The sequence below is a fragment of the Mustela nivalis genome (genome assembly GCF_964662115.1).
Source record: "Mustela nivalis genome assembly, chromosome: 11".
Lineage (NCBI taxonomy): Eukaryota > Metazoa > Chordata > Mammalia > Carnivora > Mustelidae > Mustela > Mustela nivalis.
In genome coordinates this window covers 22,668,674-22,695,788 of record NC_139030.1, presented here as the reverse complement: position 1 = coordinate 22,695,788, position 27,115 = coordinate 22,668,674, and the positions used below count along the sequence as shown (strand labels likewise).

Sequence of the window (27,115 nt, the reverse complement as noted above, 5' to 3'; positions counted from 1 at the left end):
AGCAATCAGACAACAAAAGGAAATTAAAGGCATCCAAATAGGCAAAGAAGAAGTCAAATTATCACTCTTCGCAGATGATATGATACTATATGTGGAAAACCCAAAAGAGTCCACTCCCAAACTGCTAGAACTTATACAGGAATTCAGTAAAGTGTCAGGATATAAAATCAATGCACAAAAATCAGTTGCATTTCTCTACACCAACATCAAGACAGAAGAAAGAGAAATTAAGGAGTCAATCCCATTTACAATTGCACCCAAAACCATAAGATACCTAGGAATAAACCTAACCAGAGGCACAGAATCTATACTCAGAAAACTATAAAGTACTCATGAAAGAAATGGAGGAAGACAAATAAATGAAAAAATGTTCCATGCTCCTGGATTGGAAGAATAAATATTGTAAAAATGTCTATGCTACCTAAAGCAATCTACAAATTTAATGCAATTCCTATCAAAGTACCATCCATCTTTTTCAAAGAAATGGAACAAACAATGCTAAAATTTATATGGAACCAGAAAAGACCTCGAATAGCCAAAGGAATATTGAAAAAGAAAGCCAACGTTGGTGGCATCACAATTCCGGACTTCAAGCTCTATTACAAAGCTGTCATCATCAAGACAGCATGGTACTGGCACAAAAACAGACACATAAATCAATGGAACAGAATAGAGAGCCCAGAAATAGACCCTCAAGTCTATGGTCAACTAATCTTCGACAAAGCAGGAAAGAATGTCCAGTGGAAAAAAGACAGCCTCTTCAATAAATGGTGCTGGGAAAATTGGACAGCCACATGCAGAACAATGAAATTGGACCATTTCCTTACACCACACACAAAAATAGACTCAAAATGGATGAAGGACCTCAATGTGCGAAAGGAATCCATCAAAATCCTTGAGGAGAACACAGGCAGCAACCTCTTCGACCTCAGCCGCAGCAACATCTTCCTAGGAACAACGCCAAAGGCAAGGGAAGCAAGGGAAAAAATGAACTATTGGGATTTCATCAAGATCAAAAGCTTTTGCACAGCAAAGGAAACAGTTAACAAAATCAAAAGACAACTGACAGAATGGGAGAAGATATTTGCAAACGACATATCAGATAAAGGACTAGTGTCCAGAATCTATAAAGAACTTAGCACTCAACACCCAAAGAACAAATAATCCAATCAAGAAATGGGCAGAGGTCCTGAACAGACATTTCTGCAAAGAAGACATCCAGATGGCCAACAGACACATGAAAAAGTGCTCCATATCACTCGGCATCAGGGAAATACAAATCAAAACCACAATGAGATATCACCTCACACCAGTTAGAATGGCTAAAATTAACAAGTCAGGAAATGACAGATGCTGGAGAGGATGCGGAGAAAGGGGAACCCTCCTACACTGTTGGTGGGAATGCAAGCTGGTGCAGCCACTCTGGAAAACAGCATGGAGGTTCCTCAAATTGTTGAAAATAGAACTGCCCTATGACCCAGCAATTGCACTATTGGGTATTTACCCTAAAGATACAAACGTAGTGATCCAAAGGGGCACATGCACCCGAATGTTTATAGCAGCAATGTCCACAATAGCCAAACTATGGAAAGAACCTAGATGTCCATCAACAGATGAATGGATCAAGAAGATGTGGTATATATACACAATGGAATACTATGCAGCCATCAAAAGAAATGAAATCTTGCCATTTGCGACAACATGGATGGAACTAGAGTGTATCATGCTTAGTGAAATAAGTCAAGCAGAGAAAGACAACTATCATATGATCTCCCTGATATGAGGAAGTGGTGATGCAACATGGGGGCTTAAGTGGGTACGAGAAGAATCAATGAAAGAATCTGGGATTCGGAGGGAGACAAACCATAAGTGACTCTTAATCTCACAGAACAAACTGAGGGTTGCTGGGGGGAGGGGTTTGGGAGAAGGGGGTGGGATTATGGACATTGGGGAGGGTATGTGCTTTGGTGAGTGCTGTGAAGTGTGTAAACCTGGTGATTCACAGACCTGTACCCCTGGGGATAAAAATATATGTTTATAAAAAATAAAAAATTTAAAAAAAATTGTCAGAAATATGAACTGTCACTTCTCCAATGAAGACACACAAATTGCTATCAGACACATGAAAAAATGTTCATCATCACTAGCCATCAGCGAGATTCAAATTAAAACCACATTGAGATATCACCTTACACCAGTTAGAATGGCCAAAATTAAGAAGACAGGAAACAACATGTGTTGGAGGGGATGTGGAGAAAGGGGAACCCTCTTACACTGCTGGTAAAAATGCAAGTTGGTGCAGCCCCTTTGGAGAACAGTGTGGAGATTCCTCAAGAAATTAAAAATAGAACTTCCCTATGACCCTGTAATTGCACTCCTGGGTATTTACCCCAAAGATACAGATGTAGTGAAAAGAAAGGCCATCTGTACCCCAATGTTTATAGCAGTAATGGCCAAGGTCGCCAAACTGTGGAAAGAACTAAGATGCTCTTCAACGGACAAATGGATAAGGAAGATGTGGTCCATATACACTATGGAGTATTATGCCTCCATCAGAAAGGATGAATACCCAACTTTTGTAGCAACATGGACGGAACTGGAAGAGATTATGCTGAGTGAAATAAGTCAAGCAGAGAGAGTCAATTATCATATGGTTTCACTTATTTGTGGAGCATAACAAATAGCATGGAGGACATGAGGAGTTAGAGAGGAGAAGGGAGTTGGGGGAAATTGGAAGGGGAGGTGAACCATGAGAGACTATGGACTCTGAAAAACAATCTGAGGGGTTTGAAGTGGTGGTGGGGTGGGAGGTTGGGGTACCAGGTGGTGGGTAATATAGAGGGCACGGATTGCATGGAACACTGGGTGTGGTGAAAAAATAATGAATACTGTTATGCTGAAAATAAATAAAAAATTTTAAAAAAATTTAAAAAATTAAAAAATAAAAATACACTTGGGCTATGACTATAATATGTGGCTTTTAAGTGGGGTAAAAGGATGATAAATGAGGTTGAGAGACAGAGTGCCTAAGTCTATAGAATAATCCTTAAAAGATCCTAGGGAGTCTCTGATGACCCTCTCCACTATTGGGAGCTACGAAGATAGAGATGGAAATTAACATACAATGTAAACACCCATGATGTGTCAGTTACTGTACTAGGTGTTTATATACTTCATATTATTTAATTCTCTAACGAAAATCACCTTTAGTGTGCATGAATTCTATTTTACAGATAAAGAAGCTGAGAATCAGATTAAGTAATTTCCCTAAACATCTCCAACTTGAACCTAGATTAACCTAATGCTTAAGTGGATGCCCCACTGGAGACTATATCATGCTGCCAATCAGAATATTTGAGTGAGGAACAGTCAATCACTGAAATTTTCAGATTTTCCATTTGGTTTCCTGAGATTCTTTACAGGCTCTCAATTGCACAGGATATGGCATGTCACCACTGGACTTGTGACTCTCATATTTTCATTGCGAATGATGCTCTTTGCAGAAATAGTTTTCAATTTCCTTAGCCACATTTTTCCTAGTACAGATCCTGACTACTGTTTTCAGCTCTGCCCTCTCCAAAATCTGATAGCTGAGTTCACATATGGGCCCCTTTTCCATGCTGCATCTTGCCCCAGTTCCTCAGATAATCCCAACTGAGACTGTAACTCCAGTGACTTGTTTGGAGGTAGCTTAGAAATCAGCCTAGTGCCAGTAGTCCAGTCACTTCTAGAAATCTGTCCCAAATATTTTTGTTGGCAATCAGATCCAGGTCTTCTTGTATCTTCCTTCCATTTTGACTCCATGATTCCTGCAACTTGCAATTCTTCCCTTCTCCTCTGCTTAGTGCCTAACCATACAACAAGACTTTTCCCTAGGACCCTACTCCAAATATCTGAGATCTACCTTACAATAAGCTAGAATCTTTTTCAGAACCACAGTCCTATCCTAAACCACAAGTCTGTGCTTTCTAATTATTTTCTTGAGCTCTTTTCCAGGGACAAGGTCTTGGACCTCACTTTAGTCTGGTGCTGGAGTGCTACCTATATATCCATTTGCCTAGCTTCTGAGTATCAGTTTCCTTTCCTTGCTATTGTATATCATTTGTCCACTGAGGTCCTAGAAACTTGTGGTAATGGTTTCTATCTGCTCACTATAGATTTATACTCCTTTTCCTCCATAGTGAACACTATTTCTGAGAAGTGACTGGCCATCTAGAAACTACATTTGCTGCCTGACCGTCTTGCATTGAGCTGGAACATGGCACTAAATTTTGTATAATATGGATGGAAGGGATGTATGCTACCTCCCATCAAACCCTGCATAGAGCCCACTGGAAGGCACCCTCCAGAGACAACTGGTCATGTCACAGTGATAGATCCTCCATCAACCTGTGTTCTTGACTGACTTTTCTAAAGTGCAAACAACCCTTTTATATGAGCGGAAAAGTAGTCTCTAGTCTGGTATATTAAGCTATTTTGATTTGGGGATTTGTCTGACACAAAATTACTTACAAAAGACATACTTATTTCAAAAACTATGAACGCCAGTATTTTTTTTTTTTTTTTCAAGAAAGGGGTAGCTAGAGAGAGGGGGGGCAGAGAGAATCTTAAGCAGTCTCCACACCCAGCACAGAGCCCTGAGATCATGACCTGAGCCAAACTCAAGATTGGATGCTTAACTGACTGAGCTACCCAGGTACCTCGAATTTATGACCTTTTGAAAAAACAGTGTCCCGCTGGGCTACCAGCTCTTTTGGTGTCTGCCACTGTGGCCAGGTCAGGCTTGCAACCTCTACCTTGACAGAAAGGACTGATACAAAGCAAGTCCTATCTGTCTTCCCCTCTGGGTCAGCCTCACACTGCCTCCACCAACTGGCCAACGTGCCTTATGCCCATTTGTCAAGCTATGGCATCCAGAAAGGTATTTAAAAACCAAACTGTTGGGCACCTAGTTGGCTCAGTTGGTGAAGCAACTGACTCTTGATCTCCGCTCGGGTCTTGATCTCAGGGTTGTGAGGTTCAAGCTGCATATTTGGCTCCACACTGGGCATGGAGCCTAGTTTAAAAAAATAAAATTAAAATCATCATCATAATCATCATCCAAAGTGTTTACTGGGGACAAACACAGGGAACCCAAATACCTCCATGGCCACAGGTCTTTGAACATTCAGTCCATGCTGTCCACCCCGAGAGCTGACAGTTGACCGCACATTCCACCAGGCAATGAATGCTCATTCTCTGAGGCTTCTCCAAGTTACGCTGCAGATGGAAATAAAATATGATTTTAATGCAGAAATCCTATCACTGTTCTACCAAATCACCTTTCATGGGAAAAACTTTATTCTATGATAATAATCTTTCTATGTCTTTGTATGGAAAAATATCTTTCTTATATAAACTGGCGGCAGTTTTAGAAAATGGTTGTCCTAACTTCACAGAATAGAAGTTTGTTGGCCCAAATTTCTTCTTTAAAAAATCCTCAGCTATAGAATAGACCTGCAGTTAGGGTACTGGGAAAGCAGACAGTTATAGAACACATCCTCGCTGAGCAAGCACAGAAGCAGGAGGAAGCCTTGCTATTAAATTCAGGTACCTTGCACTTCTGGATGGGCCAAAAGTACAAAGAGAGCACAAAATTAACAGTTATCTAGGCTAAAAGTAAATAAATAAATAAGAATAAAAACAAAATTAACAACCCAAATGTGCTTATTAAAAACCACATATTAGGTTGAAAACATAACCTAATACTCTAAATCGCAAAGAAAAAAAAAAATGGTGGTCTAGTTTATTTTCCTCTTGTCCTTTCTTAAACCAGCATGGAGGCAAAATTAGTAGATTTTTTTAATGGCCAAACTAGAAGAGATCTTTATGAAGGAAAATAAGTCATCTAAGAAACACAGAAAGGATAATGAAAAATCCTGTTACAGAAATCACAGACTGTGTGCTTATTTAGGAAAACTCTGACATTCAACACATGTTAAATGTTAGCAACGTCCACACCAAGCTAAAATGGATGATGAACATGATTACATGCTGCATAGGCAATAGAGAAATTACTACATAGGATCTTCAACCTATTTGAGATACATGGATACTCTAGATAGGTTAATAATTTGGGACTTCTTTAAACTAAATATTCTTTAAATATTTATGGAACACATAGTATTTGAAAAGCAGAGAAACTTATTTTCTATTACTGAATAGTTTATATTTTACTTTGTATCAAAAGCAAAGATTTATTATATTACACCAAATGTAAGATTTTTAACTTATTTGGAATTGCTGTACATTGGTGATTTATTTTTCCTAAAGCAGACAACTTTTGGAGAAACAGGTTAAATGAAATGTTAAAATCAAGCACTGACACTTGTGAACAGAACTCTGCCCTGTCTTAACCAGTTTTAGAATTTCACCAAATAGGATATCTAATTTTAGATGGCTTGGTCTCAGGGTTATTGTCTATGGCTGTCCTGTTTGTTTAGAGAGCTGTTTTTATACTACTTAATAGGAGAATACTTCAGTCAGGATAGGGAAGAGAAGTTTGGTTTTCTCCTGTGTCAGGAGAAACGGGACCAGTTTTCATTTTGTGAGTTTGTTTAGGAAGCCTCTGTGGAAGCCTGAGTTAACTGACCTTGTATTTTCAAATTATTCCAAAGACTGTGTTGGTGATTCTACCAGTATGAGAGAATGTGGTCATCCTTACTCCTATTAAACTGTCCCCATAGAGATTTTAAAATGCAACCTCTTTGGAACAGGTTTGACTACAGCTTTTGCCCAAGCTCTACATAGTTTATCATAGGAAAGAAAGGAAACATAACATTATAAAAATTCAGAACCCACTAACTGGAACTTGGCAGGGAGGCATTTTAACTTAGGTTGAGAAGAAAAATACAACTGTGCTACTTATCTAGCAACCATTTGCTAAACAAATGAACAGCACATTCTAATAACAAGTGTCAGTGTTCACCTTATAGGCAAGGCACAGTATTCACATATGCAAATAAATTACCAGCCTAATACAGAGTCCTATCTAAACATTCAAGTCACTGGATGTGAATAGTTTGCTACTAAGCAAGTACATCTATATATGTTCTTGAAAGTAGTAACAATAATTTTTTAATGAGTCCTTCTCCTCAAGGCAAAAGGACCTTTCCCAGTCATTTCTGACCAAGTTCAAACTAAGGGGGTATAACTGCCCCACACCAGTTCCCTCTTACTCTCACTGAACCAAAGCTTCAAGAAGGAATCAGGTTGTCTTTTATATTAAGCATCAAGGTTGCAGCCTAATACTAAGAAACACAAAGCCTCAAATGTGAAATATAAATATGGACCCATTACCTGCTCACACTGGTCCACACCAACTGGCTTGCCGTCACTGCGCACACAGCTCAGAAGGCGGGTCCTGACGCCTCGCCCACAGGTGGCATTTTCACTCAGCTGGCATGTGCTCCACTCTACAGGTAGAGGATCACCACACTGAATTTCAGAATTATGGTCATGCGAGCAAAATACAACAAACCTTTGATTATTTGCGTTGGTGAGGGAGGACAGTGTATATATATCTATATACGTGTAACCCTAAAATCATTTGCAGCTGGCTTTAGAGAGCACCTGCAATTCTTTCATTGCAAAACTAATAAGCAACCAAATAAAAGTGTGTTACCTTCCTAAGTTTGCTTTCTAAAAGTAAAGAGCTGAATGGTTTGTTAGAGACCATGTCCCTGTTGACTGAAGAGGATGGGAAAGGCACTAACTGGGATGGGAAAGGAAAACTAGTTTGGAATCCTCAGTTTGTGGGTGAAAACCGAGAGAAAAGGAACCCAGAAACAATGCTACTGTTTGATGTAACTTGAAAATATTTTCAAGGAATAAATCCAATCATTTAAATCATTTCATACTTCAGTACAGTGGCACTAAGGTGCCTCAGAAAGGAAAGAGAGGTACCTCAGGACTATATGCTTATTACAAAAAAATCTACTTTTTTCAAATTATTCTCTCATGAGGGAAGATTTTATAGATTTGAATAGGTGCATTATAAATCAGATAATGGAGTTTGAATGAATTATCCTATAATTAATCTGATTTTTTTAAAAAAAAGATTTATTTATTTGTCAGAAAGGGGGGTGGGAAAAGGGAAAGGGAGAGAAAGAGAGAGCCCACAAGCAGGTGGAGTGGCAGGGAGAGAAGGAGACTCCTTGCTGAGCAGGGAGCCCGATGTGGGGTTTGATCCCAGGACCCTGGGATAATGACCTGAGCTGAAGGCAAACACTTAACTGACTGAGGCACCCAGGTGTCCCAATTAATCTGATTCTTAAACAAAACAAAACAAAATAAAACAAAACAATAACAAAAAAAACCTCTTACTTTGGTGTAGTTACAAAGAATGCTCTTGGATGATAAACATTGAGAACCTCTTTAAATACATTTTCAGGGGCGCCTGGGTGGCTCAGTGGGTTAAGCCTCTGCCTTCGGCTCAGGTCATGATCCCAGGGTTCTGAGACCGAGCCCCACATCGGGATCTCTGCTTCCCCCCTCTCTCCGCCTGCTGCTCTGCCTACTTGTGACCTCTCTCTCTGTCAAATAAATAAAATCTTTTAAAAAATACATCTTCAAAGCTTGATAAGTGATCTATGAGTTTAACAGGAATAGTAAGCCCATGTGTAATAAAATCAGTATTTTATTTTATTTGAAGGAGAGAGAGAGAGAGAGAATGCAAGCTGGCACAAGTGCTTGTGTGCAAGTCGGGGAGGGGCAAAGGGAGAGGGAGAGGCAGTTTCTCTGCTGAGCCCAGAGTCCCACGCAGGGGCCAATCTCACACAACCTGAGCCAAAATCAAGAGTTGGTTGCTTAACCAACTGAGCCTCCCAGGCACCCCATAAAATCAGTATTTTAAATACATGTTCTTCCAGTATAACAAATTATACTGTATTTCTGAAAAATTACTACACAAATCAAACATCTGAAGCACCTTTAGCTAAAGAAAAAGGACAAACACACTAAGTCATCTTTTGCCAATAAGGACAATCAAATGGGCCCCTAGAATTCCCTATAAAGTTTTCTACATGGGAAATCTCAGTCATGCCTTTGTGACCTTAGTGGGGAACTGGTTTCACAAGAGGCTGCTGCTTTGCCTCTGTCGGCATGTGGTGGTTTGGTGGTTAGTAATGAATTCAGTGCTGACACTTAACACGGCTCCACATTTGGTGGTATTTTGTATATCTGCTCCTGCAGGTAATGACAGGTAGCAAACCAAGGTAACTAAACAGACTGTGGTATTAGGCACCGTGGTGCCCACACCTGAGCAGTGGCTGAATAATGAGGGGCGATGGGATTCCCAGTGGCTCCTAAACATCCCTGAGACCCAGAGAGCAAAGTACGTTATAAACTTGAACTTCTTGAAATAATAAAGGCCATAGAAGAGCTAAATTCTATGACAGCATGACTACATTCTTCCCTAAATGGTAAATTATCCTCTGCTGCATATTTTTCTTGTTTTGGTTTATCATGGCTTAATTCAGCTCTATTCTGAAACTTCACCAATTCTTTCTAAGCATCTTGAAATTCATAGATTCCAGGTGGCTTTGCTGGATCTACATGCTAAGAGTGGGCATTTCTTTTGTGAAGGGACACTGGAAATGGCAAATCCTCAGCCTTTCATGCAATATGTTCCCACACTCTACTGTCAGACCTTAATCCCAAGAAAGAAAACACACACACACACACACACACACACACATATATTCTCCCATTAGTATATGTGTCAGTGTTCAGGGGAAATAGCCTTGCTGTGGATTTCAACTGTACCTGTTAGATTGTACTGGAACTGGAAGCAATTTTCATTGAGGAGGCAAGGGCGCACCTGTGAGTCTTCAGCACATGTCCTTGAATTCAGTGAGGGTCTTAGCAGATGGCGGGTTCTTCTCTGCGTTGAGTGAGGATCACATGACTGTGAAAATCAAAGGGCAGGCAGAGTTAGAATGGGCCCAGAGTTAGTTGGCAAATTATATATGATTATCTGTGTATGTATAGCCACATGTATAACAGCTACAGGGAAGACACAACTGAGGTGTTAAACATAATATTTAGAAACTAAAACCATTTTGTGATTCACTATAAATTGTTTTTTTGTTTTTCCCACCTGAAAGCTCTTTTTCTATGTCATAGTGATGGCTACTTTGCAATCTTCCATGTAGAATGAGGCACACAGACACTACTTTCATCAATTTAACACTTTCTATGCTCTCAAATAGCCTGGCACATAGCAAGAGATAAGTGCATTTTGAATGTTTAAATGAATGAAAAAAGGAAGACCAGGTCCCTTTGCCCTCAGATAGTCTAGCCCAATAGAAATAACTACACAGAACATTTTAATGAGAAAATCAAAATATACCCCAAAACAGGTATATAAAGAGAATTATAAAATCACTATTGCCAATATGCCAGAACTTCCTTTTATTTGGGAGGCCCTCTGACCCACAGGGGATGAGCCCCTTGCCCGTTGTACTGACCTTTCCACAAAACGAATGTATAGATGTGAACTTCAAAGACTCCTGCAATTATCACTTTGCCCATGGGTCGTCTTCTAGCTTCAGTTCACATAATTCCCTTGAGCCAGGTAAACCTGTCTGCCACATTTCATCCAGCTGCTCTACCCATGGTGAACCTTCAAGCTCCCCCTACTGGAATAATCTTTCAATTGTCCTAAATCCTACCCTCCCGCCCCCCTTCAGAACTCTAATAAAGGCTTTATTGACACTCCTCTTTTTTTTTTTTTTTTACGATTTTATTTATTTAGTCAGAAAGAGAGCGAGTGAGCACAAGCAGGTGAAGTGGCAGGCAGAGGCAGAGAGAGAAGCAGGCTCCCCGAAGAGCAAGGAGCCCGATGCAGGACTTGATCCCAGGACCTGGGATTATGACCTGGGTCGAAGGCAGTGGCTTAACCGACTGAGCCACCCAGGCATCCCGATACTCCTTCTTTTAATAAAGATAAATTTTTCTCTTCCTTTCTGAGCAACTCTCTACCTGTGCTCAGGAATTACTGTATAGGATTTGTTTCTGAACACATACACATACCCATATACTTAAGCGCTGCACCAGCCCTTATGATACTGCCATTCTTTCTTTATTATCCTGGCTCCTTCCTTTCTTTATAAACTCTTTGAGGGCAATGATAGATCATGGTTTCTACTTCCCATGTCAATCTCTAAAAATATTGGTTTGTATTTTACATAGTAATTGTTCACTAAATACCATTAGGTAGGTCACAACAACACAATTCCAGACCCCAAATCTAAAGAGGCAATAGATACTTAAACCACAGGAGAAATAAAAGCCTCTTAATTAAGGTCACTAAAGTAATAATTTCTATATTGGGATATTTTATTTGTTTTTATTCCTTTTAGTTTTCAGATATTATAGCAAGAATACAACCTGTAAACTGGATCTTGGTTGTTAATCAAAATGATAATACTGGATTGCACTGAAATATGCAAAAAATGCCACAAAATTTTCTGCTAATTTTAAATATTTAGTAGAGCCACTGAAACACATTTTTTATGCATGTGACTTTATATTTGGATAATCTGTCAATATTCGTAAACTAATTTTACATTTTAATTGTATCAAATTGTCTTTAGATGGGCCAATGAAACCTGGTAATTATAGTTAATTATCTGCAAATGAATCCCATGCTAAATCCTTACCAATAATTTATTATTAGTTTACCAATTAGTTTGATTGTTTGTTCTCATAAGAAGGAATAAGGACTTAAATGATTTGCCAATGAAAGAAAAATGAAGGTATCTAGGTAGATATCCCTGATTAGTATTCTACTGATTTTCTACCTTTAAAAAAAAAAAAATCACTTGATGTTGAGAACCAAATGAATAAATGTTAGGATTTATGTACCTGCTTAGTGTAAGCCATCAAATAAAGCAAAAAGAAAATAACACATGCACACATCAAATCATTATGTCACCTTGAACAATTTACTTATGTAGTCTAAATCTTAGCTCCTCATCTAAACCTGAGTGAAAAGAGGCCATGAATGTAACCTGATGAGATTTGGGCATTTCCTCCCTTAGACCTCATTGTCTATTAGTCTCTAATTCTGCTGGATGTGGTTTTAAAATATTCAGTTGAGGGCACCTGGGTGGTTCAGTCTTTTAAGCATCTGACTTTGGCTTGGGTCATGATTCTGGAGTCCTGGGATCAAGTCCTGTGTCAGGCTCCCTGCTCACCGGGGAGTCTGCTTCTCCCTCTCCCTGTGCCCCCCGCCCACCCTGCTCTAGCTTGTGCTCTCTTTCTTTCTCTCTAATAAATTTTTTTTAAAATATTCAGTTGAGCATAATCATTCACAATCATGTAGACCTTGGTAATTACTTTCTAGAAATAAATATATTGAAAACCAACACTGCAGCTAACTCTTCTACAAATTTTCTATCCACAGAAATAGAGAGGGGAAAGTGTGGATGACTGGAGTCCACAAACACAATCCAATCTAATCTTAGGCAATATTTTTACGTTCCACTTAAAAAAATGCCCTAGCAACTGCTAACAAGTGATAGGTAGGTTAGTGTTTTCTCCTTATTTCTTTCTATTGGCAGGTTATAGGAAGTTCATAAAATAATGACTTGGTCACAAGGAAGAAGAGAGTGGAGCTAAATAAAAAAGAATGGTAAAGGAGGCTTATGTCTGGATGATTTCTTTATTGGATCAAGACTCCTCAAATACAAACCTGGATCTCCTCTCCTCTAGGGTATTTATATAAAGACATATTGTCAATTTCCTAAATGAAGTGAGAAAGTGATGTGTGTATAACTAACCCAAAGTCAACTTTGGATCAATTTTAGTGTAAAGATCAAGGTTATATAGCTAAAGTTTATTTGCTAGTGAAAGAGATGACCAATAAGAACCAGTTAGTCTTTGGTAAATAAACCCCCTTTATGAGACTAGATTTTCTAACTTATTACCTTTGAAAACCAGCACTTACCTTAAAGTTCAGTCCTTTCTTATGACATTGTGCTTTTATACCTTTTGTTCTCTCTAACAATAGGGCCTTTACCCTTGGACCTAACCTGAATATTGGTATTCAACTGTCAAAATTAAATCAGATATCCCATCTGAGAACCTTCAGTGACTCCCTTATACCCATAAAAATGGAATATCGTCATTAAGTCCACATTTCCCATTGCACTTGTACATGTATCAATGTGTGTTCATTCTTTCCCATGGGCTATTTGAAGAGAGTCCATGACTTAATTTTCTGGGACATTTGTTCCAAGTTTGGCATAAAGAATGTAAATAATAAATACTTGCTATGTGGGATAACTTGGTTCTTCTGAGGCAGTAAGATGATATTTCTAAGCTACCATTAGTAGACAAATGGTCAACCCTGGACTACCATCATAGTGCCAAAATGTAAGAATTCCCCATATATCTGTATATCTGATAAAAAGAGAATGTAATCTTTTTTCTTATTCTCACACATTTTCTATAAATTCTAGATGATAGTTCACAAAATAATAGCATCCATCATTAACTTAATAAAACACATCAACAAATGAGTTTTTATTTACCCAGATAAAGGATGACAGTTAATCTAGATATTTTAAAGAAAACCAAATACAAAGGTATAACTTGATATTTTTCTAATACTTAGCTACTAACAAACACCATTTAATAAAACCACACATAAACCCAGGTATATGTGCATTTTAGTCACTCAGCGTACTTCCTGTCTGGAAATCAGCATAATTTTAAGGTCTGGCTTTGTCAACTCCCACAAGATACAGAAAATGCATACTTTTTGTTGTTATAGAATTTATTTGATCATTCTGAGATAGTCTCTCCTTCATTTCATTGATTAGTCCCACTGAGAGAAGCTAGAAGACTATTTTTCTCCACATCTCTCATGAGGCAAATATGGATATATAATGCCATTGACTTTTCTTATTTGGAAAAAAGGTGTAAAAAAGATTTGCAAGATACCACACAGTGCTTTGTAAGAAAATTTTTAGTAAAATTAAATTCTGATTCTCTTTTTCCACATCCTTGCCAACACTTGTTTGTGTTTTTGATTCTAGCCATTCTGACAGGTGTGAAGTAATACTGCATTGTGGTTTTGATTTGCATTTCCCTCATGCTTAGTGATGTTAAGCATATTTTTATGTGTCTATTGGCCATTTGTATGTCTTCTTTGGAAAAATGTCTGTTTATGTCTTGTGTCTGTTCTTTTGATTTTGCATTTTATTTTTTTATTATGTTCGGTTAGTCACTGTATAGTACATAATTAGTCCTTTTTGCAGTGTTCAGTGATTCATTAGTTAAGTATAACACCCAGTGCTCATCACAGCATGTGCCCTGCTCAATACCCATCACCCTGCTACCACCTGCCTCCACTCTCCTCCCCCTCTGAAATCCCCAGATTGTTTTTCAGGGTCCATAGTTTCTCATGGTTCATCTCCCTCTATGATTTCTCCCCCTTTGGATTTTCCTCTCTTCCCCTATGGTCTTCTGTGCTATTGCTTGTGTTCCACATATGAGTGAAATCATATGATAATTGTCTATCTCTGTTTGACTTACTTAACATAATCCCCTTCACTTCCAACCATGGTGATGCAAATGGTGGGTAGTCACCATTTCTGATGGTTGGGATGAAATAATATTCCATTATGTATATGTACCACATCTTCTTAATCCATTCATCTGTCGAAGGGAATCTTGGCTCCTTCCATAGTTAGGCTATTGGGGTATATGTGCCCCTTCTTTTCACTATGTCTGTATCTTTGGGGTAAATACCCAGTACGTGCAATTGCTGGGTCATAGGGTAGCTCTATTCTTAACATCTTAAGGAACATCCATACTGTTTTTCAGAATGCCTGTACCAACTTGCAACTTGTTCCCCTCTCTCCCCACTGACATTTGATTGATGTTTTGTTAATTGTTGCAATTCTAACTGGTGTAAGGTGGTATATCACTGTGGTTATGATTTGTATTTCTCTGATGGTTAGTGATGTTGAACATTTTTTCATAAAAGACCCCAAATTGCCAAGGCGAGGATGAAAAACAAAACAAAGCTGGAGGCATCGCCCTGCCTGCAATTAAGCTATAATACAAATATCATACAAAGCTATGATCACAAAGATAGCATCGTATTGGCACAAAAACAGACACATAGACCAAGGGAACAGAATACAGACTCCAGAAATGAACCTTCAGTTCTATGGTCAACTAATCATTGACAAATCAGGAAAAATTATCCAATGGAAAAAAGACAGTTTCTTCAATAACTGGTGCTGGGAAATCTGGACAGCTACATATAGAAGAATGAAAATGGACCATTCCCTTACATCAAACATAAAGATAAACTCAGTATGGATGAAAGACCTTAATGTGAGAAAAGATCCATCAAAATCCTAGAGGAGAACATAAGCAGTTAGCTCTTTGACATTGGCCATAGTATTCTTTCAAGACATGTCTCCAAAGGCGAATGAAACAAAAGCAAAAATGAACTTTTGGGACTTCATCAAAATAAAAATCTTCTGTACAGCAAAGGAAGTAGTCAACAAAACTAAGAGGCAGCCCACTTCTGGGAAGTGGGCAGAAGATATTTGCAAATGACATTACAGATAAAGGGCTGATATCCAAGATCTATAAAGAACTTCTCAAACTCATCGCTTCTCAACCTTTTGGCTAAGATCAAGTGAAGAACTTCTCAAACTCAACACTCAAAAAACCAATAAAACAGTCAAAAAATGGGCAGAAGACATGAATAGACACTTCTCTCAAAAAGACATACAAATGACTAACAGACACATAAAAAAAATTGTGTCCATTTTAAAATTTTATTATTTGTATTTTTGGTGTTGAGTTGTCCTTTATATATTTTGAATATTAGCCCCTATCAGATATATCTTCTCTTATTCAGTAGGTTCTCTTTGTATTTTACTAGTTTTCGTAAATATGCCAAAGCTTTTTATTTTGGTGTAGGCTTTTAATTTTGTTTGTAGTTTACTTTTACTTTGTTTCTGTGATGAGCAGGGAGTAATGTGTAGAGTTGTTGAATCAGTATCTTGTAGACTTGAAACTGATATAACACTCTATATTAATTATACTGGGGTTAAAATAAAAATTTAAAAAATGAAACCCTGATTCTCAAAGGTTGATAAGGGATGACCAGACCTCTATAGGAAAAAAATCTGGACCTGAAGAATTGTTACTCATGTCTCCTATGCTTAAAAATATTCTCAAGAATTCTGAGAAGATGGTTACAGAAATGAAAAAAAAAAAAGTTCTTTGGATAACACGGTCCAATAGGAAGAGCAAAGACAGAAACATATGGATAATATGCTTTAGTAAAATTAAGTGAGGAGTTATCCCCATAAACAAACTATAAACAGGGAGACCAATGACTGAAGTTGCAGCACATATATGACATCTGTATCCAATAAGCAGAAAGTAAAAAAGAGGCATCTGACATACCCAAAAACACCGAAATGAAAAATTAAACTTGAACACAGGAGGATTTTGTATACTCTAAAAGCAGGTGACCATAAGGGGTCCGTGGAGAGGTTTTGGGTGTTGATACAGTATGAGTCCAATGAACTTGTAATATCAACAAGCCAAAACTCCTTTCTGGGACAGTTTCCTGCACTGAAGAGAAATGGGTGGGAGGAGCTTCCAAATTGAGAAAAACAGGGAAACTAGCACTGAAGGAAAAGAAAGGACCAGTAAATGAAGGGGGAAGGACACAGGATCCGGAAAATCTCAAAAAGGAAGCTGCTATAGTTCTCAACACTAAAAACAAAACAAAAGAGAGAAAGAATAAATGAGCCCTGGACCACAAAAATGAAATTAGGAAAAACAATCCTCAATCACAGCTCCCTCCTAAAAGTTCACAAAATTTGACCTCACTCCAAATAACAGGGCACCTGGGGGCTCAGCTGGTTAGGCAACCCACTTTTGATTCAGCCCCACCTCAGGCTCTGCATTGGGCATGGAGCCTGCTTAAGATTCTCTCTCTCCCTCTCTCCCTCTGCCCCTCCTCCTGTCTCTCTCACTCTCCCCCGCCCCAAAACAACAACAACAAAAAGCAATGAAAATATCAAATTCAAATTCCAAATAACAGTATTATGAAAAAAGATAATAAAGGTCACAATAGGATACCCATAGATAAGAAAGTATAGTAGGAAGACATGCATGAAAAGCAGATGAAAACCACTATTTCAAAGTAAACAAATCAGAATTTAGAAAATGGCACAAGATATGAAAAAACACAATAATTAGAAAAACACAGACTTTTAGTGATAGAACTCAGTAAGTAGAAATAAAAGAAATATTTTGAGAAATGAAGATAAAACTAGGAGAAATACAAGAACAAAAAACCAACTGTTTTTGCTCAAGAAAAACAAAAAATGGAAAAAAGAAATTAAAAAACATTTAACAAGAAATAAAAGTGTTTGAGAAAAACTAACAAATAGAAAAGTAAGTCAAAACAGATGCCACATGCATATGATTTTAAGACAAGAAACTTCATACCATCAAAAACTGCAGAGTTATTATAAAGATATACAAAGAAAACAAAGAAACAAACAAACATGATCCAAAGAATTTTATGTCCAACAAAGCTTTCAATTAAAATACCATGCATAAACTGTTGACAATATGTAAGAACTCAAGGAATGAGGTTTCTAGAAATCCTTTCTTAGGGATTTATTGGACACAGAGTTTTATATGTCCAAAAGGACTTGTGGTAAGCCAAATTTACATGTAGGATTTACATGAAGAGATAGATAAAATTCAAATATAAAACATAAGCCTATGGAAAAAATACTGACATTTTAAGGTACTCATGTTGGTCCTAGAAGTATTATACTTCTGAGAATGTTTTCTGTGTTACATGGAACAAAGCAAATGTGTAATTATTATATATTTTGTTTCTTTTATCTTCACTGTCCTTGAAAAAGTATATTCTTAGTATAGAAAAAAAGGAGATATAAATTTAATGTAGAATTTAAATGAACTCCTATAGATCATCAGTAGGAACCCCTGATGTTTTTCATCTTCAAAATAAAGGAAATGTTACTATATATTTCAAATCTTTGTCTACTAAAGTGGCTTTGGGATACTTAGTGAGTTTAATGAAATTAATGAATGTAAGCATTTTGAATTCTTAGAGTTGTGGATTTGCAAGTGTGGTTAACTCTTAATGATATATTTTGCACAGGTAAAGAATTGCATGCATAAGGAATATTTACTATGACATCATAGCAAACCTGATGATAAATTAAAGTACCATAAACTAAAGTTACTGGTCAGTCAGAAGGGGCAGAGGTTGGATTTCTAGGCCCTACAGTGATGGGCTCTGTTTATTCTATACTTTAACCCAGATCTGAGTGGTCCAAAAAGACATATAACCCTATATATAGCAGAATAGTCTTAGAGCTTCTGTTTGTCTTTTGGGGCATTAAATGGATAATAACCAGTGGAGACTGAAACCATATTCTGAATGCTGTCTTGAACCCTAAATACCAACAGGTAACATTTTAGAGTTCAAACATATGCCGAGTACTATGGTGGACATTATGTGGGGATTATTACATGAAGCCCTTCAACCTCCTGGTGATCTAGGCATACTTTTAATACCCTCCTTTTTACAGATGATGGAATTGAAGCTCAAAGAATATAACAATTTCATAGTAGGTGCTCAAGCCAGGATTTGAATTGGGGAGGGCTAATTTGATCTGCAACTATTCTACTTGTATAGTAGTGGTACTTGAGGAGTACGTTGAGGTGGGGACAGTGGGAAGAACAATGTACCAGAGAGCTGAATCGTGACTTGGTTACTGTGACTATTTATTTTAACCTGGGAAGAATTTAGTCTGGACAATGGTAATTAGAGATGGAAAAGGAGAGAGAGAACAGACACAAGGAACTATGGATTAGAAACTAACCAAAAAGCAAGAAAAGTCACAGGCTGAAGAGTGGGAGAGTCAAGTTATGGATAGGATGATGAACAACCTAGCTTCCTGCCTTTGAGGAGAACATAGTTCCTGAAAGATGCTCAAATTCTAGGGGCTGGTGCACCGTATTTAGAGAGTTAATTGGAAAGAGGAGTGCCACATGTCTAAGTGTAATGAAACTGACAAGAGCAGGGGCAAAAGCTGTCATATCATCAACATGAAATAATGTTCCTGGTAAAGCTTTCCTGGCCTACTGCTAGGAGGAAGTTAGGATGACACATAAATATCTAGAGATTTTTGCTTGGCTAAGATGTTTGGGTGAAGATTTTATAATAGTCAGGGACATCCCCATATAGTCCTTCTGGTTGGTATTTTATGACTAAGGAGTAGTGAAGGTACAAATTCATAACCCAGTCAGAGACCCTGGAACAAAAGAATGATGTATGGCCTACCCAATCACCATTTATGTCTTATAAATGGTGTCATCTGCTTACATTATTATTGAAGTTTGGGAATGAAGAAGGAAGAATAACCAAACACAGTCCAAAATAATGACCTACATTTTTCAAAAATGTCAAAGTCATGAAAGAAAGAGATGGAAGAGACCAAAGATGTACAACCATTAAGTGCAATATGGTCTGGATACTGTAAACAACAGACTATAACTGTTAGAAAAGACATTATTGGGACCATTGAGAACTTGAAGATACAGTCCACAGATTAGCTGCAAGTATTGTTGGTGATGTATTCCTGAATTTGTTACCTATGCTATGATTATGTTAAAGAATATCCTATACTTGGGAAATGCATACTGAATGGTCAATTTATATATGTAAAAAATATATATGTGTGTATACACACACACACAAAATATACACATATATTAGGGAGAAAGAGAAAGTCAAGTGGATTCCATCTCACAACCATGAAATCATGACCTGAGCCAAAATCAAGGGTCAGATATTTGACTAAGCCACCCAGGCGGCCCCTGAATAGTCAATCTTAAGAGAGTAAAGGGCATGATGCCTTCAACATATGCAGGTGGTCCAGAAAAAAGAGTGTGTATATACGCACACGTATACCATTATTTTTTCATATATACGTGTGTGTGTGTGTGTGTGTGTGTGTGTGTGTGTGTCCATGTGGAGAAAGTGGTACCTGTACGTACAGGGCAGGGAAAGATAAAGTATATGTTGCAAGCCTAAAAACTGATGGTGTGACTTTTCTATAAATGTGAAATTATTTTGAAGCTTTTTGTCAATAAGAGAATTTTAAGTGGTACTGGCCCACCAATATTTAGGTGATGCTAATGAAGAAACAAGGAAGCATATGGTCATAACTAACCTGGAGGATCCCTAGGTGACAACTGCCATTTGAATTGAGGTCACACAAACTCAACGTCATCGTTCTACCATTCCTTTTTTTCTTTCTTTTTCTCCCTTCCTTCTCTTATTTATGTGATCTTACTTATCTTTCTTCATTCTAAGCCCCAACCATCCAAGAACCAAATAAAAAACCAAACCAACATATGCAAAAAAGTGCAATGCAATTCCTGGTGTGTGATGGGCCCCCCAAGGATGCTGTCAGCAAGGAGAACCTCAGCAGAGAGTGTGGTGTCTGCCAGCAGGGCAGTAGTGCTGGGCCACTCTTCAGAACTCAGGAGATTAAAAAAGACTCAATTCTGTGTTACTGTTTTAATGTTTGTGTCCTTCCACCATTCCCAGTCTGACCATAAACCAAAGAAAAGGGGTTAAACACTGCACCTAGAATGTGTCTAAGATCTCACTCTCTATTTTTGCCTTTCCCCTCCCATCAAAGATCCTTGGGCCCCTTTCCTCTCAGGAGAATCTGATCATTGGTTGGCCAGAACCACTTCATCTGCCAGAAGAAGAGTGCTGTAAGTTCCACAGAGGGGGCTAATAACATAGAGGGCACCCACCGGGGAGGCTGACCTGGGCTCACTCTTTCCAGTCACAACATTGTTCTAGGCTCTTGCTCACACTGAATCTTTTCTTTCATCTTTTTCTCCCTTTCCTCCATCATCTACTCTGCCTACCTAACCCTTACTCATCTCTAAGGTTGACATATGTATATTTTCTGCCTGGAAAACTTCAGGGATCCTCCCAGGTGTTAGGAAATGTGCCAATATACACTGACACGACCACCTTTGCTTTTTAACACCTGCTACTCTGTTGAAATTGATTAAAAATTTTCTGCATTCCTCATTAACTGTATATTCCTTGAGGAAAAGGGCTCTTCATCATTATATCCCAAGGTCTAACATAGAATTCATCACATAGATGGCACTTAATATTGGTCTAATATACACTATTTTCAATTTAGTTTTGTACTTAGGTGCTAGACACTGTGCTAAATAACTTACATGTATTAATCCTTACTATAACTTCTGAGTTGTGCATGATTATTTTAATTTTCCTGATTTATTGGCACTTTCTCAAAGTGCCAATGATAAAAAGAGAGACAGGAAGGAAAGAGAATACAAATGTATCTAGGCTGTTCATAAATTTCAAACCTATTTCCTGCAAATATTTACTCAACACAGCTGTGTACCTAACATATGCCTTTCAACATGGAATTTACCATCTAGAAAAAAAGACATGCAAACAAATTGCGAAGTTCTATTTTATCTGAGGGTCCTCCGAAACAAGGGAAAAAAAAAAAAAACTGGGGGTGGGAATTTGGTCTCTATAAGATTTGCAATTATAAGATAATTTGAATGTAGAAAACCATACCATTTATATATGTCATTTCAGAATTACCATTTTTTCTATTACTGCCACACAGTAAGTGTACTATTTAAAACTTCAAAACCCTACAGATAAATATGAAGAACTAAAGAATACTAGTGAGATAGGATAAAGTTAATCTAGCCAAACACATTATATCCTTTAAGAAAATATAATTCACTTATAATTACTCACAGATACATTTCTTTCTTTTAAAGATTTTTTTTAAAGATTTTATTTATTTATTTGACAGACAGAGATCACAAGTAGGCAGAGAGGCAGGCAGAGAGAGAGAGAGAGAGGAGGAAGCAGGCTCCCTGCTGAGCAGAGAGCCCGATGCCGGGCTCGATCCCAGGACCCTGGGATCATGACCCGAGCCGAAGGCAGAGGCTTTAACCCACTGAGCCACCCAGGCGCCCCTAAAGATTTTTTAATTTATTAATTTGAGAGAGAGCACAGAGGGAGATGGAGAAGGAGACACCCTGCTGAGCAGGGAGCCTGATGTGGGGCTCAATCCCAAGACCCTGAGATCATCACCTGAGATGAAAGCAGACGCTTAACCAAAAGAGCCATCCAGGCATGCCCCCAGATACTTTTCAAGGTGATATGAATATTGTAACCAAAATGGAAAGGGGATTAAGATTTGGAGAACACTACATAAATTTCAAAAATCTGAAGTGTGTACAAAAGCCACCAAGAGAATTTCCATTATAACTGATCAGACATGCCATTGTACGGAGAATTTCCCTGGCAATCAGCGCTGTAGTGTACCAAAGGGGTAAATATATTTTCACATTTTTTTTCCCATTTTAACAACTTGGGGGATTGAAATGATATAGAGAAGGCTTTGTAGGGTAACCTTCACATACTGTAAACACATGTTTAAAATTCAAGGTGAAAACCTGGCCTTTTCTACTTGGATATGAAACTTACATTTGGGATGAAATCGAAATCACAAGTGAAATGGAATATAGATCACAAACCCGAGTTCAAAACCATTAACACAGTAGTCTGATACTGAAGTTTTAATAATAGCCATCATAATAATGAAATATCATTGACAGTAAAGAAAGTTCTCAAATAGATCAAAGAAAGCAATTGAGTCATTTCAAAAAATTAAATTTTATATTTCACTGTCTTAAAAAGTTAAAATAGTTACTCTCTTCATACATCCTAGAGAAAACTCATACTTACTTGCAGAAAGCTGTGAGCAATTGGAAATATTACAAGTAAATTTGGGCTCCAACTCTGTCTTAAAATTGTCAACATTATTAACTTTTGATATACTTATAATCCCAATTAAAATAATTTTTGAAATTCTAAAGAATAATGATTATCCTCACTTTTATAGATTAGTAAATTGAGCTTCCAATAGTGTCAACACCCTGTCATAGTCACATAGTATAATACAAAGAACATATATACAAAGAACATATATATATAGTATATACACAGTATAATTCAAAGAACAGAAATCAGAACCCCCTTGTTATCTTCTTAGATATCAAGAATGGTATCACGTATTACCTTTATATACCTACTTTATAAATACTGTTTCACCAATATTAATTCAATAGCAAGAAGAATTACGATAGCAGTTAAGTAGTCTTCATGCCCCATTCTACATTATATGGGTGGTTGAAATCTTCCAAGTACACTGTTTCATAATCTGGATGTTGCTATGTCAAAACCAGCCTATATAGAAAGTTAGAGATTTCAAGAACCTATTTTAGCACATTGTGGTTACAAAAGGGGCATCAAAAGAAGCCTGCTTCCTTAACAAACTAAAGCTATTCCCTTTGGAAACAGAAGTCATCTCTCCATGTCTGTTTCTTCACTCATAGATTCACCACAAATAATTCACAATGAAGAAAATAAAATAAGTTTGAGAGCACTCTAAAGAACAAAAAGCATTTTACAAACATATAAGGCACTTGGTGAGGGAAGGTCCATGCTGGACTGTGCTACAAGGCAGCAGTGGATTCAGCAAAGCATCATCTAAATGAAAACTAAGAGCCGTCAAGTTCCAACTCATCACCAGTTACCCAGAGGTTGGAGCCACTCAATCAGGTGTCACCAAAAACAAATTGAAAATTGGTGGAGCACAAAATCAATGACAATCAGACTCTTGAATGTGAGTCAGTGAGTATGAGGAGGGCTAATGACTGCTGAAGCAGAGTCTTTGGGGATGGTAGGTGCACAGGAGGGGCATAAACAGAATTCCTCATTGCAAGGCTTCTCAACTCCCTATTGACATAGACTCAGATGTACAAAGGATAATTTGGAGGGTATTCCAAGAAGCATGGTGTTTTCTTAGAAGTCCAATGCAACAAGAAAAAGGCCAAAGAAAGCAATTTAGGTAAATGTCATCAGTAGGGTCGAGGGGGAGGGGAGAGGCTACTCTAAGTTTGGAAACTCAAACACAGTTCACAGAGGCAAATTTTCAGAGCATTATAGTCAATGGACATGACTAGTTTTCATAAGACTCTCTTGCCCGAGTTATGGAGAAAGTTCAAGCCAAAAAGAATATAGATGCTTTAAATTAGGCTCAATTTCAAATCTGGACCCTGCAACATCAGATATTATAAGTCTTCTAAACATTTCACTTTCCCCACTAATAAAAAGGGGCTAATCACACTATTCTATAAGCATAAAGTGATATATACATACAATATGCCTAGCACAGAGAAACACTGGGTTTGGTTTTTTCGTTGGGTTATTTTGTTTTGTTTTCAATTTGTTTTTACTTAAAGAGTGATTCCAAGGATACATTGAAACCAATGGTCTACATCGTTTCCAAATCTGAAAGCCCATTTTGCTTCCGGTGTATCTTAAGTTATAAAATTGATGGAGACAGGTGCAAACAAAAATGTGCCTGCTTGGTCTACATGATTGTGGGTGTGTGTGCGTAAAAGTGGGGAGAGGTAGTGGGAGGAGACGGGAGGAGGAGAGTGGAGAAGGAAAACAGAGCACAAAGGAAGCCTAAATTGGAAAACGGTCACTTCTTATGGTCACAAGCTTGCAGAGAATTCCTCTGTCTTCCAGGAAGGAGGACTTGGAAGAGAAAGGGCGAAAGGATGAGTAAAGACCCACCTATGAGGAGCGAGAGTCACTGCACAGGTTTCTGGTTGATTCTTCTTGTTATACATTAAATCCTCTGGCTTCTATTAAAAAGTAAAGCTTTATAAAAGCATTGAAAATGAATATCTTGAGGTAGATGTTTATTGCTATCATATGAGAAGAGAGAAAAAAAAACAAGAGAAAAATCTCTAAGGTTTCCTTTAGTGGGTTGTAAATCATTGAATTATGAGTTACATAGATATTTACAAGCTTGGCCTAGATAGAGTATAGTAATCTATAAATGCTGCTCAAGTGATTTATGGCTCAACTGTTCTAACACATTACCAATAGCAGGAAATGTATTTAATTTATTCTCAGGGATGCACATTTACATTATTCACAACAAGCCATTTATAGGGAAATGTGCAACCCTTAAACTAAAGTGAATGCATCTCTAGTGGGTTTTGAGCAGTTATAACTGTCTAATAAATGCTCATATCCTAACTTACTGTATAAGCCAGTGTAAATGTTCACTAGCTATCCTGTAAACACTTTATTCTGTGAATTAGTGAATAGTTCTAGAACACATGGCAAAACATGGAGACTAATAAAATTGTTTGGGTCCTGAATTACAAAAAACCTACTGTCCTTGCTGAAATTTTGCTAATACATGAAAAAGAAACTCATCTTTTATTCCTGATCCCATATTCTAGATTCTTCAGATATAGCAGAGTGATGTACTTCAAAGTTCTGAGGATCTCTTAGCATATTTGGCTACTGACCAGAGAATGTACCATCTGGCAGACTACTAGGTCATTGGTCTGATTTGCAATCTACCTGCATCAAGGCAAAAATAATATTCTGAACCTTTCTGGCTTCTTTATAAAAATATGAATGCATATAATTTGGAGATTGAGGTAAAGAAAAAGGGAAGAGAAGAAAGGGGGGAGAGAGAAGACAGGAATAGGGATGGGAGGGAGTGAGGGATATAGGAAGTGGGAGCCCCATGCTAAATCACCAGGGGTTTTCATATGGTTTATCATTTATTTCCCATTTATCATTTATTATTTATTTCATATGTTTTATCATTTATTTCATATGTTTTTATCATTTACTTCCCTAGGTAATCATCTAAATAATGTTTTATATATCTATATGTAGATATAGATATGTAGGACTATACCTCTAGATACACAGTGTTTATAATTCCAATAATTCATTCTCTTACCAGTCAACAGTGTAGCCTCAACTTAAAGTAGTTAAACTGGGGGCACCTGGGTGGCCCAGTTGTTAAGCGTCTGCCTTCAGCTGAGGTCATGATCCCAGGGTCTTGGGATCAAACTCCTATCAGGCTCCCTGCTCAGTGGGAAGCCTGCTTCTCCCTCTCCCACTCCCCCTGCTTCTGTTCCCTCTCTTGCTGTCTCTCTCTGTCAAATAAATAAATATATAAAATCTTTAAAAATAAAAAAATAAAAGTAATTAAACTAAAACTGCTATACCATGTACTTTTCATAGATCTTAATTCAGAAAACTCCATGAACAGAATATTGCTCTTTCATAAATTTTGACAGTTATAAAATAGAATTATATTATGTATTCTAAACATAACATTTCATTGACTTTGTGTCTTTTGTTTTTGATGATGCCTCAGTTTCTCTAACTATATTCTCTTGGCAATTGGTTGAGTCATTCCTTGTCATTAAGCAAATACTTAAGGAGAAACTAACTCTTCCAAGGTCTAGATTCCCAGATAAGTTGTATTTAGTGATAAGGTATCTAAAGATAACCACTACATTTTTAAAAACAGTTTCCTCTTCTTTTGCACTGTACTTTCTTGAATTAGTAAATGACTTTGACAGTTAGTTTGTATAGCTGCTGCATTTTAAACACAAAGAAATTTGTTTCCTAACACTGAAAGACAATGCCCTGCGGCCTGATGGACATTGGAGAGTTCCAAGGTCTAAGACTGTTTAAAAATCAGGGAATCATAACTCAATTTTTTAGGTGTTTGATAATACAGGTAGAATTCCATTATTCTAAATGCAATTATGACAAAGATTGTATACAATGATCTATTTTCATGTATTATGCAATTGTCCGTGGCAACAGTAATTTGCTGTATTAATTACAACGATGCTCTATGGCAAAAAGTTGCCCAACAAAAATTTCAGCTTATTTCTTTCAAATTAAGGGTCATTTTCAGAGAGAATAAAGAATGTATTATATTAACAAAGTTATTCCCATTGTAATTTCTCTGGAAATGTAAAAGTCTAAGTAGGGAAGAGCAGAGAAAAGAGGGCAAATAGTTTTATTTACTAATGAAAATGAAAGAGCTGAAGTGTATTT

The 27,115-nt window shown here is 37.5% G+C and overlaps 1 protein-coding gene across 2 annotated transcripts in view; it reads right to left on the bottom strand.

Annotated features, from left to right (window-relative positions):
- The window catches only part of THSD7B (thrombospondin type 1 domain containing 7B), an 824,611-nt gene that overhangs the window by 42,572 nt on the left and 754,924 nt on the right, over nt 1–27,115 (bottom strand). For both annotated transcript variants that reach the window (XM_082689340.1, XM_082689339.1), the window contains exons 18-20: nt 9,805–9,946; nt 7,339–7,454; nt 5,142–5,259 (exon numbers count right to left, since the gene is read on the bottom strand). In XM_082689340.1, coding sequence (XP_082545466.1) covers nt 5,142–5,259; nt 7,339–7,454; nt 9,805–9,946 — 376 coding nt within the window. The remainder of the gene's footprint in view (nt 1–5,141; nt 5,260–7,338; nt 7,455–9,804; nt 9,947–27,115) is intronic.